Source organism: Cavia porcellus, unplaced genomic scaffold, assembly GCF_034190915.1.
Source record: "Cavia porcellus strain 051 isolate PalLab524CR breed Dunkin Hartley unplaced genomic scaffold, mCavPor4.1 scaffold_14, whole genome shotgun sequence".
NCBI classification, from domain to species: Eukaryota; Metazoa; Chordata; class Mammalia; order Rodentia; family Caviidae; genus Cavia; species Cavia porcellus.
The window spans coordinates 61,925,728-61,953,431 of NW_026947497.1; the positions used below are offsets into that span (position 1 = coordinate 61,925,728).

At 48.5% G+C, this 27,704-nt stretch overlaps 1 protein-coding gene across 2 annotated transcripts in view; it reads left to right on the top strand.

Moving 5' to 3' along the window:
* The window catches only part of Snrk (SNF related kinase), a 39,230-nt gene that overhangs the window by 6,713 nt on the left and 4,813 nt on the right, over window positions 1-27,704 (top strand). The window contains exons 2-6 of one of the 2 annotated variants that reach the window (XM_063260991.1): window positions 5,108-5,169; window positions 5,697-5,858; window positions 8,199-8,891; window positions 24,326-24,467; window positions 25,586-25,798. In XM_063260991.1, the coding sequence (XP_063117061.1) occupies window positions 8,252-8,891; window positions 24,326-24,467; window positions 25,586-25,798 (995 nt within the window). In that variant the 5' untranslated portion in view covers window positions 5,108-5,169; window positions 5,697-5,858; window positions 8,199-8,251. The remainder of the gene's footprint in view (window positions 1-5,107; window positions 5,170-5,696; window positions 5,859-8,198; window positions 8,892-24,325; window positions 24,468-25,585; window positions 25,799-27,704) is intronic. The other variant, XM_063260990.1, reaches the window with a different exon arrangement.

Genomic DNA, 27,704 nt, shown 5'->3' on the forward strand with positions numbered 1-27,704 from the left:
TTGCATACAGAGGGGTTAGACGGTACATGTTTACATACGTAGGGTTCAACAGTGCATGTGTAGGGAAGTCAGTTTACCCCCTTTACATTTTGTAATAGAAAGATAAATAAAATGAATCACTGCACAGAAAGTCAAAATTCTAGTAATGTCTGCCGTTCTTGGATTACAAAAGCAGCAAGTATTCAATGATAAAAATTTAAGAACAGACAAGTAGGAAGAAAAAATTCTGTAATGTTACTGATTTAACGTCTTGAATTTTTAAGATGTGCTCATGCAAAATGTTTTGAAAAATTTAGATTTTAGCTATGAAATTTAGTATATGGATTTTTTAAAACTTGACATTAGTTTGAGAGAACTTCTCTATGAGATTAGTCTTACCTAGCAGCATGGTGTTACCACTGGGTATACTGTGATTTATTTAGCCACTATCTACATTGTATGTTTCACATTACTTCTGATAAATATGCATTTACATGTTTATTTAAGATGTAAGTCTGTGAGTTGAGTACCCCTTACCTGAAATGCCTGGGACCGGAAGTGTTTTGAAGTTTGGGTTTTTCAGACTTTAGGATATTTGCGTATATGTAGTAAGATATTTTGGGGATGGAATCAAGTCTAAGCATGAAATTCATTTATGTTTCATGGACACTTAATACCTATAGACTGAAGGTAATTCTATGTTCTTTTTTAATAACTTTGTTCATGAAACAAAATTTGATGATGCAGAATTTTCTACACTGCCTCTCAAAATGTTTCAGAATCTGAAGCATTTCAGAGTCAGATTAGGGACCCTCCACCTATGGAAAGATGATTGAATCAATGATATTTATGAGGCTTTTGCCATTTGCTTTTCAGAAAATTAGCTTGCAGCCCTAGCAATAGAAGAAAATTCCCAGATTTTTCTGTTTCAGCATTTTTAAAAAGTCACACTTCAATGACCATCTCCATCTCAAATTAGGTGGAACCAAAAAGATAGGGATTTAAAGAGAATTTGATAGCGTTAATGCACATTTTGCAAGGAGTGAGATTTTGCTTAAGTTTTTAAATTTCCCATAATTTTCTACATACATTGTGTTTTTCTGGGCACGGGGTAGTGGCGGTTGATTAATGCCTTAGGCTGGGCTGTCACCATCCTAACTTGGGAAGTCTCACCTCCCCTTAGGTAGAAATGGTGACACACCTGGTCCTTCTCATCACTTTAGCAACAGGCAGGTTCCGTTTGGGAATTTGAACTTAGTGTGTGGCAGGTCCAGGTTCCGTGGCTAGGAAGGTTAATGCTTTCCCTCTGCAAGTGCTGACAGCCCTCACATCAGGGAGAGGGAGATTCTGGATGCTCTCTTGTGTTGCTAAGAGGAAACACCAGTAACTTAAGCTGGCGCTGCGAGGATCCACCTGCATGGCCCAGTCCTGCCCCGAGACTGAAGTAGTCACACGGTGTGACAGATCCCAGGAGCCGTGTGCTGGTCTATGGAAGTGGACCGGTTCTCCTTAGAGAGGACTGCAGTGGACACCGTGTGGCATGCAGCGCGTGGTCTGCTTGAGTGGTGGCTGTGGATACCGGGGCTGGAGAGGGTGTGTGTCCCGCACTGTCTGGTGGCGTACTGCTGTTAGGGGTGTCTTTGAAGTGCTCGGCAGGTCTGGTTGGCAGTGGTCACAGAGAGCTGGCTGCACCCCTAGGTTTGCTTTTCTGTAACTGAAGTTTAGTTTGGTATTTCCGTGGCAGTCTGGGTCTTTGTTAAAGGTACCGGCTATATTCCATGGGTAAAAGCTTAGATACAGGTATGATGTAGCCTTGTAAAGACTCTTTTTGGTTGTCTGTATCAGGTACAGAGCATTGATTGGCATAGATTTTTTTAAAGCACTTAATATGTTTGGGAGGTTTTATGTAATAGAATATTGATGGCTTGATTTGAAGAGGAACTGATGATATTCCAGACCACGTGTAAACAGGCCATGCTTGTTTGGAGGCTGAGTTTAGCAGACCGTGCTTTGGTCTGGGGCAGCATCCAGGGACCCGGCTAGGATCAGCCGGCAGCGGTGCTGTCCCTGCTAAGGCTCCCGAGAAGGAAGAGGAGGGGAGAGATTTGTTTGAGCCTCAGACCGGAGTGCAGCAGCCCACAGAGAGGAGCTGGAAGGGTGTCTGAACGGGAAGAGCAGAGTGGATTCTGTTTTACGGAAGCCGGTTCTACAGCTGTTTGCAGCAGCCTATGACTCGCGTGGGCCCGCCCACGCTTCCTTCTGGTGCTCCAGCCACGCCCGCTCCGCGTAGCTGCTGCTCCCCTCGGGCTGGGCAGAAGGACAGCCCCGTGCACAGGTGTTTGTTGCCCAGACCTGGGTTTCTGTGTCGGAGTCTGCACCTTTTCCCCGGCTTTGTGCAGGTCCAGCCTATGGGTGTGTGTGTGTGTGTGTGTGTGTGTGTGTGTGTGTGTGTGTGTCGCAGGCTACCTCAGAACGGTCTGTTTAGTGGCGTTTGCTGTTTTCAGAGATGTCATTTTAGCCACGCAGCTGTTAAAACTGACCAGAAGTGAAGCAGTGCGTGAGGAAGTGTTCATAGGGAAGGAGGGGAGACTGTGGAAGTGCATCACGGTGCCCTGAAATCGAGAAGGCTGAGGCAAGGGTCTCCCGAGACTGGTGGGAAGTCACCCTTGATGGGGTTGGAAATCACCTGTGATTCCTCGTTGTGCTTCTCCGCATCTCAGAGTCTCTGAAGTGAACTGGTGTGGCTTGTCCAGGTTTGTTTTGGTACTAGACATTAAAGCCAGGGCCTCAGCACTGAGCTAATCCTCAGTCCCTTTTTGCTTCCCACCTTGAGCTGGCATCTTTCTCAGTTTTCCTTGCTGAGCTTGCACTGGTGGCCCTCCTGTCTCAGTTTCCTAGAGTGCTGGGGTTACAGAGCGCCACCATGCCCTGCCCCGTTTATGTGTTAGAAGTACAGCACAGTACCTCCTTACACCCTGACATCAGCCTCCCTGCCCTGTGCATGATCTTGTTTTTGTAAAAAAAAAAAATGTATCTGGCATATGCTATAGGTAGAAAATAATCGGGAAGGCCGTGTACCAGAATGTTAGCAGATGCCATTATGGATGAACGGATAATGGAGTGGTTTAAAAAAAAAGTGCACTTTATATTTTTTAACTAGCCTATATTTTTTGGTTATTTTTTTTCTAAATTAAACATTTTCTTTCATAATTGAAACAAAAACAGTAAAGCAAGGAAAGTGATATGGCAAGTGAAGTAAAGCAGGATATAAAATGTATAGAATGATGACTTTGGAAACAAAGGAAACTATATATAAATATTTATAATTTGACTACCAGAATGTTAATAGTGCCGATTTTCAGTGCTAGGACTCTAGGTACCTTTTTGTTCTATTTCCATTCTGCACTTTCCAGATTTTCTCTTGAGAATATATTTCTTTGATGGTAAAAAATATATATATATATATAAAGGAGCATTCAGGTTTTTTCAAAGGGTAAATTTAATAAATAGCAAATACTTAGGATTTTGAGATCTTTTATTAAAAAGTATCAGTTTGATGCTCTGATGCATTAGTTCCCATATCTCAACATTTTATAGCCCTTTTTTCTTTGTTTCTTTTTTTCAGGGGTATTGGGAACCCAACTCAAGACCTCATGCTTGCCAGGCATACACTAATACCACTGAGCTAAATTCCTGGCCCCTATAGCCCTTATTTTCTGAAGTTTTACAGAATTTTTATGAACATGAGAGGTACTAACTTAGTGAATGCTTTTCCTGTCATTTTTTAGTACATGTGTGCAATGCGTAATGATTCCTTTTGTCTTGGGAGCCTGTCCCTGAGACATCTTCTTTGTCTGTCCCCTACCCCTCTGTCCCTCCTGGTGCCTTCTAACTCTTGGTCCCCTTGAAGCAGGGTAAATGATGAGGAGGATTTCCACTTGGGATGCAGGAGTCCCGTCCTTAGACCCCTGGTAGTCATCATGCTGGTCCAGGGCTTCCTGGAGGGTTCCTTGGCCAGCGTTCCTGATCTGGAAGGTCCACCTCTGTTAACTCGCTGTTCTTCCCCATGGCTGTTCCTGTCACCTCTGCCTGTGAGCTGAAATTTGAAACCATTCATTAAGGCCTTTGGAACCAGCACCCCAGTCTACCATGCTGCCTGCTACAAGGTTGCATGAAGCAAGGGCTGATGGGAGGAGCGTCAGGTGAAGCTTCAGGTGGCACCTAGGGTCACCTGTCAGCAGCTGTGGGTGGCAGCACTGTCCTCCCCCTGGCCCAAGGCCTGAGTCCCTGTCTTTCCTCCTTGCAGCCTTCCTGCCTATCCCTGTCCTCTCACATTCCTTTGCTCTCCCATTGGTGCTGTAGCATTGGTGCGAGCGGCTGGCTCCCCTGACAGCCTGTTGCTCCTGCAGCCGTCGGTGTCGCAGGAGGCCCCGCATGACCCCATCAGACTTCCCTTGCCACACAACAGATGAGGATATACATGATCTGTCCCCATTCTCCTTGTTCATTGTCAGCTTTACTTTTTCTGGGAAGGGTAGGCCTCCAATGTACACATTTTTGTGTTTTTCCTGATGCTGGCATCGGAATTGATTTCTGCTTGCAGGATGGAGGAATGTCTCGGAATGGTTGCCCCCATTAGGTGCTGCTGCGGGAGTTTCATGAGCATTTTGGGTTCCTGGAGACTTGCGGGGGGCCCTTCAAAGGCAGGCTGAATATGTGTGGGGCTTACCAGGCAGGTAGAGCCTCACCGCTGACCCCCCCTCCACGCGTGCTCACTGTTGGTGGAGTCAGGGATGGGGGGACCCTGTCACTGGGAGCACCTGCAGCGTGGCGGAGGCATTACTGTTCATCATTGTCTGTCCCTTGCGTGGAGTAATCTTTCTGACTTGCCTCCTTGGAGAAATCCGTATGCGTGTTCCTCCAAAATTACTATTTCCTAGCAGTTTCTTACCAGAGTGACAAGTCACTGTGGGCAGAGAGAGGCACGGAAGACTGGGGAGACCCGGTTATGGAAGACAGATTTTGCCGTTTTTAAACAGTTGTCCGAATTGAGCCAAGGGTGCATGTGTTAACTTTAAGCAAAGTTAAACAGAGCTAAACTAAATCTCCTCTCCGTATTTTCTTCTAGGAGAAAGAGGCAGCTAGCAAGCACCAGTGGTAACGAGGACCTCGCTGCCCACGGCGCGCAGGGTACGTCTCAGGCCTTTCTCCCACGCACCTGCACCTACAGGGCTGCAGTGTTGGGGTGCTCTCAGGCCCTGGGAGGGCTCAGAGATCCAAACACGATTTCTTTCTCTCGGATTTAAAATGCACTCAATAGTAGAGTTAGACCATGGCTTGGGATTGAGAAGATGTCCTTATTCCGAATACTCCCCCACCTTCAGTTAGGCATGATGTCTTGTTTTTAGGTGTGGAATTTAATTAGTTTCCATCTCTGAAAAGGGGGTGCTTGTCCAAAAGTAACTTCTTGATGGAGTAACTAATCATTACAGTATTTAATCCTTCTGGGCCAGGACGCTGTACTGAAGACCTCCTAGTCTTTTCTGTGGGTGCACCAGTCAGAACTTCATTGCATTTTGCCAGTTTGTCAGCGCAGGGCTGGGAAGAGAAAGCAAGGTGTTTAATGGTGATTATTCCCGGGGCATGTGACTCCCTGAAAAAAAGACCTTTTGCTTTTTCATTTATTATTGTCGTAATTATGTAATTTAATTTTTAAGAGTCCCTAGATTCAGATACCAAACCTGATTGCCACGCCACTTTCCTGACACATCTAAGCTGACTGATAGAGGAGGGCAGCGGTTACGTCGGGGGTGGGCAGCCCGCAGGGTCTCAGAGCCGGTGACCGCTACAGAGCCATGCAGTGGACACGGACACACTTGGTGAGATTTAATAATTGGAGCCGAGGAATTAAAGATAGTCTTCTGCCACCTTCAGTGAGCCTACAGTTTTTATTTTTGACAAGCAAACACGCCTAAATTAAAGTTTCTTTTGGGAAACTGCTGTCCAAATATAGCAGTCTTGCAATTTAGATTGTCTCGTTAATCATGTTGCTGAAATTATTAGCTTAGATGGTGGGAATAATAGAATCTACAGGAGATTTGCTTTTCTTCCCTAACATCTATACATCCTCCTGGCTTCTTATTTTAAAAATCCTAACGGGAACAGGACTCATAATCTGGTTTTGGTCAGTCCGAGGTACGTTGGCTGCTGATCGAGCCTGGGTCTGCTTCAGCTCTTTGCTCCTCAGCTGTGTCGCGCAGGCCAGGTCACCATGCAGGCCAGGTCACCTCACAGGCCAGGTCACCGTGCATCCCCTCCCCTCCCGACAGGGCTCGTCCTCCTTGCTGAGGGCGCTCGTGCGGATCCAGGGTGTGGAATGGACTCAGCGTGTGCTTGGTGTGCCCATTAAGGGACGTGTGCTTCTGACGTGATTCCTAAGCTAGGAAGAGCTTACTGGTGAACGTCTCACCCCTGACGTTTTAAACTCAGACAGGTTTTGTGAAGCAGCCCAGATACACAGTCAGGTCATCACTGAAGTGCTGAGCACACAAGAGTGGCGTCTGCCTGTCTTGCAGTCAGCGTGTGAGCTCCTACCCCCTGCTGTCCCAGGGTCCATGCTGCTTGGAGCAAGAGGTGATCACAGAGTGTGGGTTAGGGTGTTCCTCCCACGTTCTGCCTCCCTTTGGTCTCTGGTGTCCCAGGCGAGTCTGTTTGTCTGTCTGTCTGTCTGTCTGAGGGGAGGAGCTCTGACCTCAGGGCTGCCGGGAACTCAAGATGCAGTCCAGGCCCACGCACTTGCTTCACTGCCGGTACTGTCTTAGAGTTGTGAGAGACACTAGATTTCCTTCTGTTCTTTGAAATAAAAATGAAGCATAAAAAATGCTGTTTTTAAAAACTGCCTTATAGTGTTTTGGAATATTTTTACTTAAAATGTATTCCTGTAAGTTCTACTCTTGTCTGAGAATATGAGACCATACCCCAGAGCTCCAGAGGCCTCCTGGGGATTCAGCCTGGGAAATTTAAAGTGATGTCTTAGACTGTATAATTCTATACATTTATTTAGTGAGTTAGGAATAAGTTCTTAAAAAATAGCCTGTGTTTAGAGTTGATATCATAAAGATTGACATTTATTTTTTATTTAAAAAAATTTTTTTGAGACAGGGTCTCACTATGTAGTTCAGGCTGTCCTTCAACTTACTGTATAGCCCAGGCTGACCTTGAACTCACTGTACAGCCCAGGTTGACTTTGAACTCACTGTGTAGCCCAGGCTGGCCTTGAATTCACAGTGATCCTCCTGCCTCAGCCTCCTGAGTGCTGGGATTACAGAAGTACATGACCATGCCTGGCTAAAAGTTTTAAATGTGGTATGAGATTTAAGATTTAATTTGTCTCTAAGAATGCATGCTTGATCTTCTTGAAATATAAACAAGTCATGATGTTTATGCTTGAGAGTTGGAGAACTATAATAAAAATAGAAACATAAAATTGGTCATAAAAAGTTACAGAGAAAGAGATAGTATCTGTCAGTAGCAAGTATTTTTTAAGCACCTACTGTATGCAAGACTGAACAATTGCTGTGTAAACATTTTGGGACAGAGTTAAATTTTAAAATTTAATGGAAGCTTTGAACCCTGTACTCGGTAGAGATAAGCACGTTCTAGGCAGCGGGTTCCTTAGAATGGGAGGTCCTCAGGGTCTCCATGCGGGGTCAGCTGAAAAGCGTGCATTCAGATGCCCGTTTCTCTCGGAGTGGCAGCCATCTCGGCACCTCAGAGATGCAGAGTGCACAGGTGGTGCTAACCAGGAGTTTGTGCATTAAAGGAGACACCGCAGTGTTAGGGAAAGCCTGGCTTCTGTCCGCAAGTTTGTTCTTTTGTTTCCCTTTCTTGTCAGCTCTTACCTTGTTTTTTAAAGATGCTTGTTGAAATTTGGGGGAAATTTTTTTATAAACATGGCTTATCAAGCTTATAGTTTCTTATTTCTGACATTACCAAGAAATTGCTCCCAAGGAGCTATTTATTTTTCAGTTTGCAAAATTTAATATGGTGTTTAAATTCTCAACCTTTACTTTGTCTAAACTCTAAATATAGAAGCAGGTTCTTATAAATGACCCTGAATCATTTCCTCTCAGTTTATTTGCGTTAAGCATCTCTTAAAATGGAAAAAAGAGAAAGAACATTTACAAAACCTTAATTTTGTTTCTCCTTTTATTTTGCAGATGTCCATGGCAACGTTGAAAATGAACTGCTTATTTTCTGCAGATCCTCTTCTATGAGAAGATCCCGCTCAGGCGTTTGCATATTTTTCCTTCTGCCGGACAGCATGGCAGGCTTCAAGCGGGGCTATGACGGGAAGATCGCGGGCTTGTATGATCTGGATAAGACCTTGGGTCGGGGTCACTTTGCAGTGGTGAAGCTTGCCAGGCATGTCTTCACGGGGGAGAAGGTGGCAGTCAAAGTTATTGACAAGACAAAACTGGACACTCTAGCCACCGGACACCTGTTCCAGGAGGTGAGATGCATGAAACTCGTGCAGCACCCTAACATCGTGCGCCTGTATGAGGTGATTGACACCCAGACCAAACTCTATCTTATTCTAGAACTTGGAGATGGAGGAGATATGTTTGATTACATCATGAAACACGAGGAGGGTCTCAATGAAGACTTGGCCAAGAAGTACTTTGCTCAAATAGTTCATGCTATATCTTACTGCCATAAACTCCATGTGGTTCACAGAGACTTAAAACCGGAGAATGTGGTTTTCTTCGAGAAACAAGGTCTTGTGAAGTTGACAGACTTTGGTTTCAGCAACAAATTTCAACCAGGGAAGAAGCTCACAACAAGCTGTGGATCTCTGGCATATTCAGCTCCAGAAATTCTGCTTGGTGACGAGTACGATGCCCCTGCTGTAGGTAGGTGACCTGTGTCTGGTCTCTGCCTCATTGATTCCTTCCAGCCAGCTAACCTTATAGATTGTCAGTTTGTTACCGATGAGGATTTCCCTTCACTGCACCTCACCTAACTGCAGACCCCAGAGGCTGGTAGTTTATTCCAGCCTTTCAGTGGCAAAGGCCCAGAGTGTATAGGCCAAGGAAAAATGAGTCCGTGGTTGTGTAGTTTTTTCCTTAAGCTCTGAGTTCTTTTCCTGTCTTCTTAGATTTTTTTTTTGCCACTAATAGCCTAGCCATCCCTGTGGAATGAGTGTTTGAGCCTCCAGTGGCCACACTGTCGGGTCATTAGGAGTATTTCAGTGCATTGCTGAGAATGTAAGTGTTGGAGTCACATATTGTGACTTGAAGCAGGTATTTGACCTCTTTGAGCTTCATGTCTTCATCCGTAAAATGGGACAAGTCAGATGCAGCCTGGCATTCCCAGTGACCGTGTGGCGGTTACCACCCATCTCCTGGTTTAGCATAGGAGTCTGAGTGCCGAGGCCTGCAATGTGTTGGTTCCAGACGGGGCAGCCCCTGGCTCTCGCTCCCTTTGTGCGCTCAAGTGTGTCACTGACCTCCTGTGGAGGACGTGTGCAGGCTTCTCAGGTCTGGTCAGCTTTTTCCCCTTGGCAGCATGTCTGTTTCATGTGGGAAGTTATTTTTAGTTTGTTAGGATTTGTTCATCTGAAGATGTAATCTGCTTTTTTAGTGTTTTAGTTTAATATTAGGAAAGTTTAGTGCAAAGTTGCAGACAAGTAAATCAAAATTTGTGCCTGCCCATTGCATCCTGGTTATTTGAAGCGCAGCTTAAAGAACGCTGATGACAGAGGAACATTAGGAGCCCTGGTGGTACACTGCACATTCCCAGCATGAGGCTCCCTGACCCTCATGTAGACACTCAGGGTTTCTGCCCCTGCAGATGTCCAGGCTCCATGAGTCTGTGATTAGAATATCTGAGCTTGAGATGTTTTGTTAGTGGAGCTGCTCCAGTCAGAAAACGAAGGCAGGGATCCACAGAAGAAACAGAGCCGTGAGTGCAAAGACCTCCAGCCTCATCAATACCGGGAAAAGCAAACTAAAACCATAATAAGACAGTTTCATAATTTGCATGTGGAGAGAAACTAAAGGCAGACAAAGCTGAGCATTACTATGTAGAATGCTAAGCACTTGCATAACTGAGAAAGCAGCTCGGCAGGGTTTAGTAAAGAACTGGGTGTGTTGCTGCGCTCCTGTAATCCCAGCACTCGGGAAGCTGAGGCAGAAGGATCACTGCAAGTTGTAGGTCAGCCTGAGCTACACAGTGAGACGCTGTCTCAAGCCCTCTCCTCCAAAAAGAAAAATGTGGTCTTGTGATTCAGCAGTTCTCCTATCATTCAAGAGATTTTTCAAAGGATGTTTTAATGTACTCGTGGTGTTGGCATCAGCAAGGGGACAGATCCTACCATGTAAGAGTTCAGAACACATCAAACAGTGTGGCATTACTCTGTGGCACGTGTTTGCGGCGGACTAAGGCACATGCCAGCAGAGGACAGGTTACCTCGAGGCAGGGGCCCAGCAGGGTTTCTGCCCTGCTGAGGATGCCCGCTGGGTAGTGCAAACACGAATTTGTTGTAGTTTTTTCTTGTGCCTTAAATATTGTGTAATAAAACATTTTTAAAAATCATAAAAAGGAGAACAAAATTGTTCAGGAGAATGTTTCAAAAGAAAATGTTTGAGGGCCAGGGGTTCAGCTCAGCAGCAGAGCACCTGCCTGGAAAGTTCAGGGTCGCGAGTTCCATCCTCGCTACCGTAAAAAACAATAAATAAATAAAAAGAAAATCGTTTGAGAGGATCTACTAATATCTTTGTGAAGTTGGGTAGAGTTCATAGCTAATTTTTTCACTTTTGCAATTTATATTTCAGTTCATTTTGTGAGATAGTGTGATTAAATATGAAAAGCAGATAGGTAATTAATTTTTCTATTAATATACTTTTTGTTTATTGTGCCAAAATCATTTGATGATTTTCCACAAAATCTTAGCAAAGTAAGTGTGGCCAAAAATTAAAATCTGCGATTATATTCAATTACCATATGTTACTAAATAAAAAGACTTTGGTCTTTTATTTACTATTTTAAAGGACCAAGTCCTTTATTTGGGGTTTATAAGTTTTATGGTATAGTGGTCCTTAGCATTGAGATTTAGCTCAGGAATCATCTTTGTTATTGTTTTTAAAGATTCAAATTTGATTTTACTCGTAAACTGCATTTTTTGCTTCCAATGTTACTGTTTTCTCTTTCATCCGTATTCTTTCTAGGATCTAGTTTCTTTTCCTTCCCTCTGCTTTGCTCTTCTCCTCCTTCCCCGCCCTCCCTCTTCCCTTTCCTCATTCCCTTTTCTTCTGTAGGGTTTTGGCCTCAGCAACCCTGGTCGCCCCTTTCTGGTCTCTGGGACCCCTTGTTTTCCCTCTGTCACCACAGCGCTTTGCTTTCCTGTTTAACCCAAGTTAGTTAGAAAGGTTTCTTTTTGTCATTCTCTATTAAGGGGTCCGTCCATCTTTGCCTTTAGTTCTGGTTTTTAGTATCTTAATTCTGGTTTATTGAAGTCAATAGATTTCTACTTTGGGATTTCTACTCAGGGCAGTTGATTTCTACTTTTGGAAACACTTTTGTATTTTCTTTGTGTCTTAGTATACTACATTTTACCATGGTGACTGCTACCATAAAGTTTCTGTATTTTTGGCGCATTCATAGTTTTGTACATGATTATATTAATCATTATGTAGTTATATTATATTATTATTATTCATTATGTAATTATATTATATTATTCATTATATTATTCATTATGTAATTTCTTTTGTATCTTATGCTTTGTCAGAGGAAACTGCTGGTCTGTCACTCTGACATGTAATTTTGTGTGATAGTCTTTATTTTCAAGCTAAAGCTTTACTTTTATCTTAAGTCGCTATAGTTTTTACCAACATGAAGCTTCTTGTTTGATGTTTCACTGTTCTTCACCTTTATTTTGTCATTGTTTGAGGTTTGTCTTTTCACTTAGCAGTAAGGCTCCCTTGGCTGTGATACTGCTACTGCATAGAGCTCGGTTTCTTTTAAAAGTGGAGCTGTGTTTCACTAAATGTGAGTCTTTTAATAGGTGAATCCAATGCATTCATATTTATTATTACTGGAATATGTATTCATTATACAATTTATTATAATTTATGAATTTACTATATTTTTATAATACATGAATTATTACTGGAATATTTGTTCCATTTACCTCATTTTGTATTGTATTTCTCAGAGTTTGTTAATTATCCTAATTTTCTTCACTGCTCTCGCAGTTTGTAAAGTAGACAGTCTGTCTTTCTCAGTCTGCCCTTCATGTCCAGAGTCCATCACTGTTCATACTATTTCTACTACTAATGATGAAGATACAAATCATAACTGATTTGCTTTTATTTGTATTATTATGTACTTTAGTTTTATAAATTTCTTCTCCCTATCCTCCATTGAATTATTTTTGCTTTGTTTTGTTTATATCTTTCTAGAAAGAATTTGTGAAAAAAATCTCTAGGTCCTCGTGGGCCTAAAAATATTCTCATTTTCTTTCCCAACTTTGAAGATACATTTTTCACAGATGTTTTTTTGTTTCATTTTTGCTCCCAAAGCTACGAGAGAGAAGTCAAAGCAGACACTCATTTTCTGCATTTTGTTTACCCTTGTGTGTGTGCCTTACTGCCTGTTGGTTCTCATCCTCCTAGGAGATGGGGGCATGGGTGGTCACTGACCTGTGTTTGGAGATCCCTGATAGCCCTTCTGGGGGCTGTGGAGTTTTGTTATCGCCTCCAGTGGGTCCTGGCCTGGGCTGTGTGGTCTGCTGGGAAGTCCCAGGTCTGTTCTTGCTGATGGGCAGGCTCTGCCCTCCCTGGCTGCTCTCCTGGGTGCCCCTGCTGCTGGGGCCCAGTAGGTCTCGACTCCGGTGGAGCCGGGAGGTGGGAGGAAGAGGCCTCTCGTGTCCTCTGATAATGGTCAGCCGGCCGTGCCTTCTACAGTGCAGCAGCAAGGGTGGGCCTCCAGCAGTAAAGCTGAAGTTTCCTGCCTCGGTCTGATCCCACCCATGCCGTCCTCCCATCACTGTGTCTGTGTGCAGGGATTGGGGGAATGGGGGTGCACATCCTGCTCAGGAGTGTCGTCCAGTCGTGCTGGGCGGGTCCAGGGATCTGGATTCAGCAGCTGCCTTCAGTGTTGGAAACAAACAGAAGACCTGTGTGAAGAGTCCCAGAACCTGGTGCTGGACTTGGAGCCTCACAGATAGAAGGCAGCGCTGAGGAGGAGCTAGGTCTGGCTGGAGTTCTCTGAGCCCCTAAGTTTGTGCCTAAGGGATCTTGCACAGCAGTGCTTAGGAGAGCACACTGTTCTCAGAACATGATCTGTGCTTTCAGAATGTCTTTATTATAGAAATGCTAAAATGGGAAAACTACATCTTAGATCACAGATTGACAGTTTTTCGATAGTTTTAAAACTTAACATGGTCTGTGACTTTTTTCTACTTCTCTAAAATTTTATCTTCATGTTAAAATGAATCAAGCTCAGTACTGAGCCCCGCGGTGAAGCACTTGAGATTTGGACTCTTTCTAGACCATCGCAGCACTGACCTGACAACTCCGCGTGGTGCCTACGTAGGGAGAGCGCTCGCCTTAGCGCGCTGTCTCTGTCCTGCGTGACTTTGGGGCCACCATTTATGCAGCAGATGGCATTGAAGCCTCGCTTACTTAGAGCGTGGCTCTGTATTAGTGCAGCACAAGGATCAGGTTTAGTTTACTTGTATGTGGCTTTTTAGGAAATAAAAAGCCTGCAGGTTGCCCACGCTATGTATCATATTTGCGGGTCAGAGAAGCCTCAAGGAACATTATCCAGTCCCGGGAGGGTGTCTTTATGCTTGTTAGTGTACAGAAACTTGAGTTCTTCCCTTCATAAATCTATAAGCTGCCCTGCATTAAACTGCTACCCTTTACCTGCCTCAGTCACTCTTTGTCACTCTTAGTAAACAAGGAGTAGGGAGGAGCACATTCCTTCTCCTAAGCACCAGCACAAACCCTACTGAGAGAGCAGCTGTCCTGCCCTATGCCAAGGCAGGCGAGGGTGCACACGGAAGAGGATGTAGACTGGCAAGGAAGAAGTCCAAGCATTTCTGCTTGAAATTGATATGGTTATCTATGTAGCAAATTGTAAGAAATCCACAGACACCTAGAGCTAATGAATTTAGGGAGATCACAGGAGATGAAAACTCATTGGAAAATTAATTGTGTCTCTACAACTCCATCAGTGAACAACACATGAAAACCATAATTTAAAACAGCATTATTTACAGTTATGTCAAAGAAAATTAAATGTCTGCGTATGTATCAATAAAACACATCTAACAAAAAGTTAGGCCAAAAGTCGCCAAATGGCAAAGGAAGAAATCAAAGGCCTAACCAAGAGGGCAGGTGGAGTCAGTTTCCCGGCTGGAAGACAGCACTATGCAGGGATGTCCTGTGCTGAGTCCGGCACCTAGGTGCCCACTGTACCCCATCAGCCTGGCTCCCATTCCTAACGCTCCGCCCCTTGAGGCTCCACCCCGTGGGACTGCTGGTGTTAAATCCCAGCCTCCCTTCCGGTGGGAGGAGGGGTCAGGGCTGCTCTTTTTTTGGAAATTTGTCCTCAAGGGAATCTCTAAAATGTTGCCTGCCATGGGAAACTGGGAGGAGGGGCAGGCCCGACCTTTGCGTCTTCTGAGGGCTCAGTTATTTATATTTAGGCAATAGTTTACTTCTAAACTTTTCTCCCATTTTTCTCCCTTTTAAAAAATGCCGGATTAAAAACGTGCTGGTGTTTACTTGATAATGAGTCAGTCTCTCAGATGTCAGAGGAGCTTTTCAAACCCATGAGACTATGTGCAGGAACCAAAAGACACCACTTTTGCTCTTTAGTTTGTTGCATAGAAAACATTTGGAAATACTAAATCTGCTTAGCTGGTTTTTAAGCTTTTCTGAGGTAAGAATGTAAGCCTTTTGGAGAGGAAAACCTGAAACAAAACAAAAAACTAGCCATTAGAACAGACTTGAATTCAGAGTCTGCTGCTCCCCATGCGCTGCTGGCCAGGGAGGGGACTGTGCTGTGGGCGCCCAAGAGGGCTCCGTGCCCACACCAGGAGCCTGGCAGGGGCAGGTGGGCTGGGTTTCTCCGGAGACCCAGTTTGAAGGGAGATTGTGATGCGTCCTCAGGCCGTCCAACTCCAGGAGAGCTGCTTGGGAAGCCCCTGGTGGTGGTGCGTGCAGTGCAGCACCTGCCAGCCAGATGCCCGATGTGGGAGGTGCAGAGCAACACGGAGGGGAGCTGCCCAGACTGCTGCCCCAGCCCATTCCATGTGCAGCCCTCCCCATCTCGGCATTTCCTCCTCTTGTTTCTGTGGAGCCCTTTGTAAATTCTCTGTTCCACCTTTGGAAAACAATATGTTGTCTTACTCAGTTGTACTTGATGTGTTCACCTTTATAAAGGGTGCATTTCACATGGCATCCAGTGGAAAGCAGTGCCTAACTTAATGTTTTAAAGATGTAATCCCGAGTTATTTTGGATTCCGAAGCCCAGGTTGTAGGATCTTGGTGTCTGTGGTGCTGTGTGTGAGGTGAGGAGGTGCAGGTGCTGGTTGGCATTGGGCCAGCCCAGTGCTTCGAGAGCTGGGTGGAGCCTGCCTCCCTCATTTGGCTCAGGCATGAACTCCTGGAGAGTGGGCAACAGTTGGCAGCGCTCACCTGGGTCCCTTTGCGGTCTTCACTGCAGCTCTTGGTGATTACCCAGGGTGTGGGGCGATGAACTGAAGAAACATGGGTTAGGAGCTTTCATCACTTAGTAACCAGGCTCAGTTGTGGCTGCCCTGAGCAGTCCCTGCCTGTGCCACAGCTCCGTCCCTGCTGGGCCCTGGGTGCTCGAAGCATCCTGTGAAAGCTGCCTTCCCTGCGATGCAGGCAGACCCCGCCTTGCTCACTGCCAGGTGTCCTCGACGGCTGTGCAGCCCATCTGGTCCGGCTCTGTGAGTTCGTGGGCTGAGTGAAGAGTGGGTCCAGAGCTGCTGGACAGGAGGGACAGGAGGGACCCCATCAGCTTTGGGGCACCAGATGCATGACACAGAGCTCGTTACGTTTCGCATATTAGAGCTTTCATTGCCCACATTGTGTCTAAAGTTTCCTTGCTGTGACTTGAGTGGGGGCCCAAGAGAACTTTGGCTTAGGAGTTTATGGATGAGGCGCTCTCTAAAGGAACATCCGGTCCCTGGGCTGCAGTGCTCTTACTGTTACTTTTTTGTGTGTGCTGCTAGATGGTCACTGTACTACTGCGCTGCACCCTGCCGTCTTCTAAAAAGCCAGATAAGTTTAACCTGCAGGGGTTTGTATTTCCAGTATGAGTGTCTTCAGTTTTTAATTTTATGTTATTAACAGAACTATCTGTGTCAACTTTTCACCGACCCGTGGAGGTCCGTGCCACACTTGTGGATCAGGGGCTGCAGTAGCTAGAAGGAAGCCCTCAGGCAGTGTGATCCCGTGCCACAGTCTAGGACATGGTTCTGTCTTCGGCCCAGTGGAGATTGCTTCCCAAAGGGACTGAAGCTGCTTTAGCAAGTTCTTCCCAGATGCTGTACTCAATAGGACACCAGTCAGTTGATACACAATGAGACACAGTATCAGGCAACTGCACACTTACATTCTTACACCAGGGTAGTTTGGTATGGAAATGTTTAGGTGTCATGCAAAAGAACCTCTTCTTCATAGTGTAAGGTCGGTTGACTGGACCCCTTTTCAGGAACATTATGTGATCTTTTGCAGTTCCTCGGGTCGTAGTTTATGCTTCTTGTTCTTCAGGGTCTGGAATTTCACCTCTTCTATTCCAGTTGCTTAGGGCTTTAACAACACAGCTTCTGCAGGTTATTTTGTTTTTAGTAGTTGCAGCAGGACTTTCAGTCCTTCAAACTCTTTGTTCCACAAGGAGGCATAAAATTCCTACTGGTTTTTCCTTGAGGGGTTTTTGTCTTTTTGAGACAGGGTCTCGCAATGCAGTTCAGGCTGGCCTTGAACTCTCTTTGTAGCCCACATTGGCTTCAAACTTGCAGCAGTCCTCCTGCCTCAACCTCCCGAGTGCTAGGATTACAGACATGCACCATTATGTCTGGTTCCCATTGGTTTTAGATTTGTCTCAAGTTTGCTCTTGCTCATCATTCACTGTGTGGGTTGGGTACCTTGCTGCATGTCACGTCACAAGGACAGTCCTGTCACTAAGGTATCAGTAACAGTGTGGTGCGATTTCTTGGATTTAGCCTCCAGCTTCAGTCTCACGTAGTAAGAGGTGTGACCTGCAGGTGGGAGTGCGTGTGACCCCTGCCCGTCTGTTGTCCTCAGGGCAGAAGAGAGCATCCCTTCCCCTGGGAAGGGGCTCGTTCCTTTATGCAAGGCACATGACCCAAAGAGCCCTGAGTGTGGGCGACCCTCGCAGTCAGAGCTGCTTCTCCCTGACCAATTTTTGGTCCTCCCAGACACAGAGCACCAGGGAGCAGCTGGGAGTCTCTCGGTGGCGGAGACAGGTACCTGGCCTCGCTTAGAGCCTTTGTTTTAAATAAAATTCTGCCAGGTTCAGCTGGCAGGAAGCAGAGGGACTGAGGGATAGGACTGAAGGCAGCAGGAGGCAGGTGAGAAGACTCAGGAGATGGTCATTGAGGGCCAGGCTCATGCTCCATGCCCGGGGTCCCCGTGTGATCTTCTGGGGGTCAGGTGAGTTGCACTCACCTTGAGAGAGCCAAGGCAGAGCCCTCCCTCCTCCAGGTCGCGGCTGTCACTCTGGCAGTGAAGGAGCCAGGTAATCGGAGAGGCCAGGGGTGCATGCACAGTAGTGCCCTCTGCCCAGATGGTCTCCCTGTGTTGCTGGCCTCCCAGGTTGGCTCTGGAGTTACATACTTTGCCACACGGGGAGAGAGAGCCACAGACGGGGCAACGCCTCCATCCCTGCGCCCTGCTTTCTGGCACAGCGAGCAGTGCCTGCGTTAGTGTGTGAAAATGTTTGCCGCTGTGTTCTGGTTTTCTGCGCTTTATTTGCTTGAAGTGTCATAACCATGGCTCCAAAGAAAGTTAGCCACGCTGGTGATAAAGGTAAGAGGAAAACTGGGCATCATGATGGAGTTAAAGAAAGATGTCATGGTGAAACTTGTTAAAATCTTGGCAAAATGAGTTTATAAGTGCAACTTTTGGGCCTCGGAAGCAGTTATTTGGTTTCCCACTATTTCCTACGGGGAAAATGTGGTATGTTCAGTTATTGAACTTTTCAGTGTTTGAACACAAATTTGGAACAAAGGGAGAAGATAATTGAGGCATCAGTGTATGGGGAAGACTGCTGCTCTTAACATAGAAACAGTTCTTCCCAAACTTAATTCAGCTAGCCAGTAAGGAAGAAAAGCTTAGCCTTAAAGTCAGTCGAGTACTCACAATGTAGTATAAAGCTGGGTTAAGGAGCACATGAACCTGGCAGGGGTAATTTTAATAGAATAGAAAGGCCATCCATGAACCTGTGCATACGCAGTCAATTGATTTTGAAAAAGAGTGCTAGGGGGCTGGGGATTTAGCTCAGCGGCATAAGCACCTGCCTTGCAAGCAGGCAGTCGTGAGTTCAGTCCCCGGTACCGATAAAAAGGAAAAAGACCAAAAAAAAAAAAAAAAAAAAAAAAAAAAGAAACAAAGAAAGAAAGAAAGAAAAACAATGCTAAAGCAGTTTACTGGGGGAAAGGATGAGTTTTCGTCAGTGCTGCAGAAACAGCTGGATGAACCAACCTTGAGCTGTACTTACACAGTGTGTAAAAGCTCATCTCGCTTCATAGACCTGGAAGTAAAATGTAAAACTTTTAGGAGAAAACATAGACCTTTGTCACCTTGGCAAAGATATTTCAAATATAATAACAAAAGCATGACCCATAAAAGAAAAACTTGGTAATTTGGATTTTATAAGAATTAACTGCTAGGCACAGACTGAGTGGAAATACTTGCAAATCAAACCTCCGATAAAGAAGTCATTTCCACAATGTTTAAGATAGTCTCAAAACTCAGTAACAAAGGACAACTCAGTTAAAAATAAACAACACAGCAGTGACAAAAGTGGCCAGTAAACACCATTAGTCATAAGAAATGCTGCTGAAATCCACTCCCATTGCATGGCCCGACGTTCAAACCCTGGTGCCCTCAGGAGTGCCAGGGACAGGAGCAGAGCCAGGTGCCATCCTGGTGGGTGTGGAGGGTCCACAGCCTTTGGCAGGCAGCTTGCAGGTTCTTAGGTGCACCTGCGGCGCCCCCCACCCCCCGCCAGGAGAAACGGACACTTAGTTCACATTGAGCATGGCAGGGCTTTCATGGCTTTGTAACTGCTGAGGCCAGCTAGGGAACGTGGGTGCCACAGAATCCAGCGGGCAGCAGTGTGCAGGTGAGGTGACCCTGGCCACAACATGTGAGCCTCTTGTGTGTCAGCAGAGCCCCAGACTGTGACCTGTGTGGTGCCATCTCCTGGCAGATGTAGAGTGGCAGAGAGGAGAGACCCGTGGGGTCAGGGTCAGTGTCAGGGCCGGGCTAGGAGTGGCGGGCACAGGGATGGGTGGGGTGGTACAGCGGCTTTCTTTTTTTTTTAATCAGTACTGGGGATCGAACTCATGACCGCCTGCTTTCAAGGCAGGTTCTTATGCCACTGAGCTAAATCCCCAGCCCCATAGCGGCTTTGATTCTTTATGACCGCAGTGGTTCACATGACCATGTTTGTCAGAACTTGCACAGAGTCACTAAAAATGGTGAACTTCAGTGTCTGTGAGTTGTTCTTTACAGTTTGGAGGAGAGGAGAATCAGGGCAGGTAGTGTAAGTTAAAACCTCTCTATCACCCACGGGCTGTTAGGAAGGATCGTTATGGAGCTGGGGGACGAGGGTCCCTCATCAGGCTGGTGGAGAACCTCAGTGGCCTCAGGTACGCTGCACATCATACATGGAAAAAGTATTAATCATAAGAGTAGGACATGTGTAGTTGTATTTAAAACAAAAGCAGTTCAAACTGTCACACGAAGGAGAGATTTGAACACTGTGACCTTACGTGGTTGTATGTTTATTGTAATTCTCCCAAAAATTAATGCCTCTTCTTTATAAGGGAAAATAAATGGATACCTTTTAACCACACGTCTAAGGGGTCATGCAAGAAGAATTAACCAAAACAAACATTTTAAGAACTAGTATTTTGGAATCTGAATCTTTGCTGGTATTCAATTTATCATTGTAAATTTATTTCTCTTTAACTTGCAAATGGAAATGTTAAACAGTTTCCTGACAAGTGTCAACATCCTAAGGACTCGTGGGCCAGCAGCAGTCTCTGAGGAAGGCACCTCATGGGCACTCAGGAAGCTTCATCTCGTGTCGCATGTGGTGAAGGAGAAGCTGCTTCAGTCTTAGCTTGGAGTGGCCATGTGCAAGCGATTCCATTAACTGGTCTCATGGCTTGCGTGTGTGTCCTACAGAAAGACTCGGTATTTTAAAAATCAGCTTAAGGAAACAGCAGAGCACTTTAGCTTTGGGCAGGCCTGGCGACTGCAGACTTGAAGAGCTCACCGTCCAGACTCGGCTGTACTCAGCTAGACCAGGAGACCAGGCTAAGTGGGTACTAAGTTTAAACATCTCTACTCTAGTTCAAAGTTAGACCCGTGATATTATACTGCATTCGTCCCAGTCTTGCGGGGAGTTTGAAATGTGAACTCACTGCTAGGAACTAACTTGAAAGTCACATGTCCCCTTGGGAACATGTTCCCTGGGGGGGTGGTCCTCCCTTTGAACAGTGCCACTTTGAACACCTGTTAAGGCCCTGTTTCCGCAGTGTCACACGAGACAGCGCAGAGACTCGGGAGGCTGGCAATGGGCTGGGATTACACAGCATGGCTGTGAGTCCGGGTCTCTGGGAAGCTACAGCCCAGCTACCCATGCCTGCAGGACAGTGCAGCCTGGCTTCTCTCCCCTGGCTGGTATGAGAGGCAGGTTTGTGGAGGGGTGTAAGGAAGCATGCTGAGTCCACAGGAGTCCCTGTGTGCCTGTTGGATTCATGTGACTGTGGCCATGCCCACGGCCTTCATCTATGGACTGAGACACCTCTCAGTCTCCTTGTCCGCCTCCCTTTGTGGCTTGAGGGATAAGTATGACCACCACTGCCCCTGCACCCTAAAACTCTGTCTCAGCGACCAATTGGGGATGCTGCTCCCACAGGGTCGCAGAGCTGTCTGGCTCCTTGCAGTCATCAGGTACTCAATGCTTGGGGGACACGCAGTCCTCTACCTGCAGGACTTGGATGGAGGAGAAGGTGGTGGTCACAGCCTTGGCGAGTGCGCCCCACTCCTCAGGGCAGGGCATGGGTACCTCAGGGAGGACCAGGCTCCTGGGAGCTTCAAGCACAATAAGCACTGGGTAGCGTCACCAGTCCTCCTTGGCATGGGGCCCGCCCTGTCTCCTTAATGTCACAGGGTGCGTGGCAGTGCTGGTCACCAAGCGCAAGCACAGATGGGGGTGTGAGCTGAGGCCGAGGCAACAAGCTGCGCGTGGACGGCCTTGGCTCTGGAAGCCACCGAGGGCACCGGGTGAGTCTTGGGTTGGGGAAGAAGTGTTTGGAAGGTAAGCTAGAGACGCTCACTCACCCTGGGAGAGGGAGGGAATGTTTCCCTGGGAAACAGCAGACCTAGATTTAACCAAGACGCTGGAAACATCCTGAACCTGACGAGAAGACTTGTTTCCAAACTCTAAGGCAAAGTCTTCATTCCTGCCTGCTTCACTCAAGCGGCTAGTTCCTCATGGTTCTCTACTTCCAGAATGTTCTCTAGGCTTATGCCTGGGACGGAACCGCAGATCTCCCATGGAGCAGGAGTCTTTAGTTGTTAGAGTGCTGGGTGACAGGACACACAGTGGTTGTCTCTGCCTTGTGAGGAGGGACTCGGGGTGGCAGGCAGTGGGGTAAGGGCTCTCAGCCATGCAGAAGCCTCAGAGGCCCTGGCAATTCGGCCTCCTGGGGAAGCCTGGCCTCCACCAGAGCTGCATGAGTGTCGGCTCCACCGCTGGTACTGGACGCTGCTTTCGGGACTCACGGCTGTCCTATAAAGGAAACTGGGGGAAGTTGAGGCTTCTCCACCTTTCTGATCTTCCTGCTTCAGTGCTTTCCAGTCCTTGTGCTTGCCCTGACTTTGCTGGACATGGTGGGGCACGCCTGTAATCCCAGCACTCAGGGTGGCTGAGGCAGGAGGATCCCTGTGAGTTCAAGGCAAACCTGACTGCATAGTGTGATCCTGTCTCAGACCAGAAAAAAAAGAAAGAAGTGCTGCTTTGGAGCAAACATCTTAGTAGCGCCTGCTGTGCTTTCTTGGATGGTGAGCGTGCCCCTTTCCTCCCTTTGTTTGCAGCGCAGGCGTCTTTTTATCTTGTGAAAGTGAGTTTGGGAATGCAGGCAATGCCTGGTGCTGTGGTGCAGTGAGGACAGGAAGGGTCCTCCTTTGATGGTACACAGCCCGGCCGAGCTCCAGGAGCGGCCACTGTCCACTTGGGCATCTCCATTCAGGCATCTCCTGTCCTCTTTCTGCTTCCTCCCCACACTGGCTTTGCACCTCTGGAACTCAGTACTGTCTGTACCTTCAGTGGTAGGGAGTCCTTGGTGACGTCCAGGACAGCTCGTCATCACTGGCCACTGTGCCTGGACCAGAACCAGTCACCGGCGAGGTGGGGCCAGGCAGCAGCAGCCTCCCTGGAGCTGCTGGAGCACTCCCTGCAGCTCTGAGGCAGGAACAGTGGAAGGAAGGGTCCCCTCCACCTTGTGGGCTGCAGTGATAAGCGGTGTATGTCAGGATGGGCGCAGACTGTTGTATTCTCTGCTTCAGTGACCGAGCTGTCCAGCTGTGAGGATCACTGCCGCCAGGGCTCCAAGCTTCTCTCTGTGCTGCTGCTGCTCTTTCCAGTGTAAGTGCAACGAGTCCTGGCATCGGCTTAGCCATCTGCGTGGTGTAGACTTGTATTCCGGTTCCTGGACTTCAGAGCTTTCCCCCTTAGGAGGTCAGAAGCCCTGACCGGAAACTTCTCAGAGAGTGTTTCTGCCGCTTCTCCCAGGCCTGGCCCTCTCACCAGCTGCATTCCTAGCACCCGAGTTCCAGAGCCAGGCGTGCCAGGTGGCCCCCCGGCCTGTTGGGTGGAGATCAGGACACTCTCCCAAGTTCACGGGTGGCTCTTGTAGTGGATTATTCTGTCTGCTTCTTCTCTTACTTCCATTGATGGATCCTTTGTAAAATGTACACATAAAATACCACGTTGTGTGTGACCTCTGGGTTTCTGCCTTCATTGTCTTGTTTTAGGATTTTTTTAAAGCAGTTTCATTCTCAGCATGGGACCTACGTTATTTTGGGTGTTTACATTGAGTATTGACAGATGTGACCACAAAGGCCTGTGAAAGGTGTGTGTGTGTGCACAGGTGTCCCTTGTAAGTCCTGTGGGTTCTGTCAAGCTTCCAAAGGTGATTTCCAGCTGCATGAGTGTTTACACTGGTTAGCTACTGAAGCCAGCGTGATGTCCGTCATAGATTCTTTCATCTCAGTCCACCCTGCTCCCAGGTAACACCCTTTTCCACGCCCCTGACAGCTCCTGGTGACGGAGGCGGGACTTGCTCACTGTCATGTGGGTGTTGCTCCTGGTGGACCTGCAGGGTCCTCAGCTGTTGACCAGCTCAGCCTACATGTGGCTGGGGTCCTTCGAGAGCAAGCCCAAGTTTGTCCAGCCTTTGCCAGGACGCTTTCTGGTAGGAAAGCTGCCTCTTCTCAATGCTCCAGCCGCTGGGCTGAGCTGCTCCAGGGAGTGAGCCTGGACCTTCCGACTGGTTTACCTGGGGCTGAGGTCTGCAGTCTGAAAGGGTTCAGGTGCAGTCTTTGTCTTGGTGGTCAGCTGGATCCTACAGGCTCAGCAATAGTGTGCTAGGTCCCACCTCAGGATCAGGGTGAAGAGCCCTTGAGACACTGGTGAGCTCTGCAGGCTCCATTTCACCCTGGCGTATGCTGCACTGTGCTGCTCTTTGGCCTGGAAGCCAGCCAGGGTTCTCCATATGGTGATTTTGCTGTGGGCAGAAGGACTTTGTCTCTGAACAGTCACCGACCACTCACTGCAGTAACGCCTGCGTGGCTCTGGCGTGAACTCGTTGCACGGGACCTCAGATCCCATTCCTGCCATGCCAAAGCTCTGGGTGTCTTCCCTGGACATTGCTGCTGGGAGACCCAGGCGCTTCTGATCGATCACCCAGCATGAACCACTCATGCTGTTCTTAACGTGTCTGGGCTTCTGTTGAGCAGCACTGACACTGCGTGTTTGGTTGTAGACATTTGGAGTCTGGGCGTGATCCTGTTCATGCTGGTGTGTGGGCAGCCACCCTTCCAGGAGGCCAACGACAGTGAGACCCTGACCATGATCATGGACTGCAAGTACACAGTGCCCACCCACGTGTCCAAGGAGTGCAAAGAGTGAGTAGAGGCAGTGCGTGGCCGTCTGAGGGAACCCCGGCCTCCATGGGTCAGGGGTCCCTTTAGCCTTTGAGTGTAATGTATCTCTTGTTTTGAGAGAGGTTGTGGGGGACAGTGAGCATTAGAATACAAGTATGGCCGTGATGTGTACCGTGGCCTCCCCAGCCTCCAGGTGGCAGCATCTTCCTCTCCTGCACTGTCTCCGGTGTCCGTAGCGTGGCTTATGTTTTATTCCCATGCTGCTCTCAGTTCCCGTGACATGGAAGTGGCACGAGGGGTGCACTGCCTGACCCACAGTCCGGCTCTGTGCCCTCAGCGCTCGCTGTAGGTTGAGAAGTCAGTTCTGGGGCAGAGCTCCCGGAGCTTGGGATTTCACTGATGCCCTCTGGAGTGAGCCCAACCTGAGGGCCCTCATGAGGGGACGCAGGCCAACCTTCGCACAGTATGTAGCCCAGTCCCCTGCAGCACCCCGGAGATACCAGTGCCAGGTGCCACCCAATGGAGCCCACCTGAGTCTGCAGTCCACCTGAGGGCCGCCGAGCCAGGCGGGCTCCTGTTGGGGCTCTGGGCCGTGCACTCGTATCTCGCTCCGGGCCAGGCCTAGCGTTTCACCAGGGCTCTTGTGGCCACACCACCACCAGTTGCCCTGCAAGCTGTCTTCTCTCCGTGTACCTGGCAGAGAGGGTTGGGTACCAGACTGGCACTGTCCTCACCCCCTGGGGGTCCTGCTGAGTTTTCCCTGTTTGTTTTATTCAGTCAGCACAGCGCTTTTATATATAAACTCCACGTCTAGAAAGGCAGCGCCTTGCATTTCAGGGTTCACAGGCCGCCTTCTCACTGCTGGCCACTGCTTCCGGTTCTGGCATGCACTGCGCCAGCTGCAGACTGAGCAGACTCTGCAAACTGGCTGGGGACAGGGGGGCTGCTTGGGGGTCCCATCTCTCAGTGTTGCTGGGGCTATAAATGCAACAGCCCTGAACGCTCCCTGCGCCTGACTGAGCCCCTCCCACCGCTAGTGCACCTGGTTAGATGGAGGGTGTGGGGGTGTTTGTGAGTGAGTCTGTCACTGCTCGGCCTCTGAGCACTTGGTGGTAACGGCAGCCCTCCTTCCCCTGTAGCCTGATCACCCGGATGCTGCAGAGAGATCCCAAGAGAAGGGCCTCCTTAGAAGAGATCGAGAACCATGCCTGGCTCCAGGGTGTGGACCCGTCCCCGGCCACCAAGTACAACATCCCCCTGGTGTCCTACAAGAACCTCTCGGAGGAGGAGCACAACAGCATCATCCAGCGCCTGGTGCTCGGGGACATCGCAGACCGAGACGCCATTGTGGAGTACGTCAGTGCTCACTGTAGGGCCTGGCTAGGGTTCCTCCAGGCTGCTACTGTGTCCCGGGGCTCTCCTGCCCCATGCAGTGGGAGTGGAAGGGCCACACCATTTCTCCCCAGTGCTCCCGGCCTGGTGCCTTTGAGCTTGTTTTATCCTAGTGAACAGGGACATCACTGCCAGCTGGGGTCAGCGTGCACAGGGCCTTTCCTGCTACCTGCGGGGTGCACTGGGCAACTGGACCGTGTCTCGGAGGGCCCTGGGTCTTCCTCCTTCCGGAGTCTCCATGGGAGCAGGGAAATAGCGCAGCACTGCTTGCCAGCCCCGAATCAGTCATGGTAAATGGGGCCACACGTGTGGTTTGTGAGTCAGGTTTTATTGGGTGCCACAGTGGCCACCTGCTCGCATGTGATCAGCTGCTGGGAGAGCAGGCAGGTGAAGTCTGCAGAACTAAAATCGGTACCCTCTGCCCCGAGCCCTGCGCAGCCCTGGGCCCTGCAGGCCTACGTGCTGTGGCTTCCTCATCACAGCCAGGGGCAGAGCTCTTGATGCTGAGGACTGAGCCCAGGGCCTTTTGTGTGCCAGGCAGGCACTTGTCACCCAGACCCACCTCAGGGCCAGTTTTTAATCACCTGAACAGTCGGACCACAGTGAGCATGCAGGGCACAGACTCAGAGCTTCTGAAAACAGGGTTTTTAAAATCAAATTAGAAATTATTTCTCAGATAACTGCTGTTGACAAGTTTCAAGAGGTCCTGGCTAAAGGTTCAGGGTGTGTATGAACAAACCCCAGAAGTTCTTCATTCCACTGAAAGAATCAGTCAGGTGACAGGAGGTGGACCACGCAGGATCCTCGTTGTGTCTGCTGGGCCCGACCTCAGGATCTGACCACGTTCACAGACGGGGGGAGAAAGCTCCCAGGCCGGGTCATGACGGGGGAGGGGCTGTGTGCAGGAGGGTCATCTCTGGGCGAGGGGAGGGCTTGCAAAAGGGAGCAGGTTCTTTGTTTTGGTCTTGAGACAGATCTGTCAGGTTTCCAAGTGTGTGGCACTCAGCTGTCATGGGAGTGCACCAAGTGGAGAGCGGGACGGTTGCTCTGCTGTGAACACGGCTCAGGAGTCGGGACTGTGGCCGGTGACAGCCCGAGTGCTGGAGGAGGGCCAGGTCCTCCTCAAGTGCACGCCCACCCTGGTGCACAGAGCCCGCCTTGGAAACGAGAAGCCACACCAAGCAGGCATCCAGACACGGAGGGAAGGGAGCATACCCTGAGGTTAAGGGTGGGGCTCGTTCCCAGAGGTGGCAGCAGTGCAGTGCTGCCACCCCCTTCTACCTTCCCCCACAGATGCCCCATCATGCCTTTGGGGCAGTGGGCCTGTGAGCCGCTCCCATCCTGAAGTATCTTGGCCTCTGGGGGTTTCCAGAGCACTGTCCTGGCGGTCCCACCAAAACCTCAGAGGGTATCATGCCTGGCATCGAGGTAGACAGAGGAATAGAAACCTGGATTTTACCCAGAAGAGCAGTGGATGTCATGGTCCTGGTCACCTGCGTGCTTCTGTGGTGCCCGCAGTATCAGCAGTTGCAGAGAGACCAAGGGCAGGCACATTTCCCGGGGTTTCTGATTGGCACCAGCGCCTCTGTGTACTCGCGGGCTGCGGCTGGTCTTGGCTCTGTCGTGCTGAAAGCAGACAGCCCGCTTTCCAAGCGCCCCTTCCCATGCACACGCAGCCTCTGCTGCTGTGCTCCCCCTTGGGAGGTTCAGTGCCAGCTTTTGCACGTCTAACTCTGACATGGCGCCCAGATGCTGTTAGTGTGTTGCCTGGCTTTGAGCCCTCGTGAGCAGCAGCTTTTAGGGTTTGGGTAGAGGCCTACATGGCACCAGGTGCCTTTTCCTGTTTGCTCTTTTGCATGACTGTAA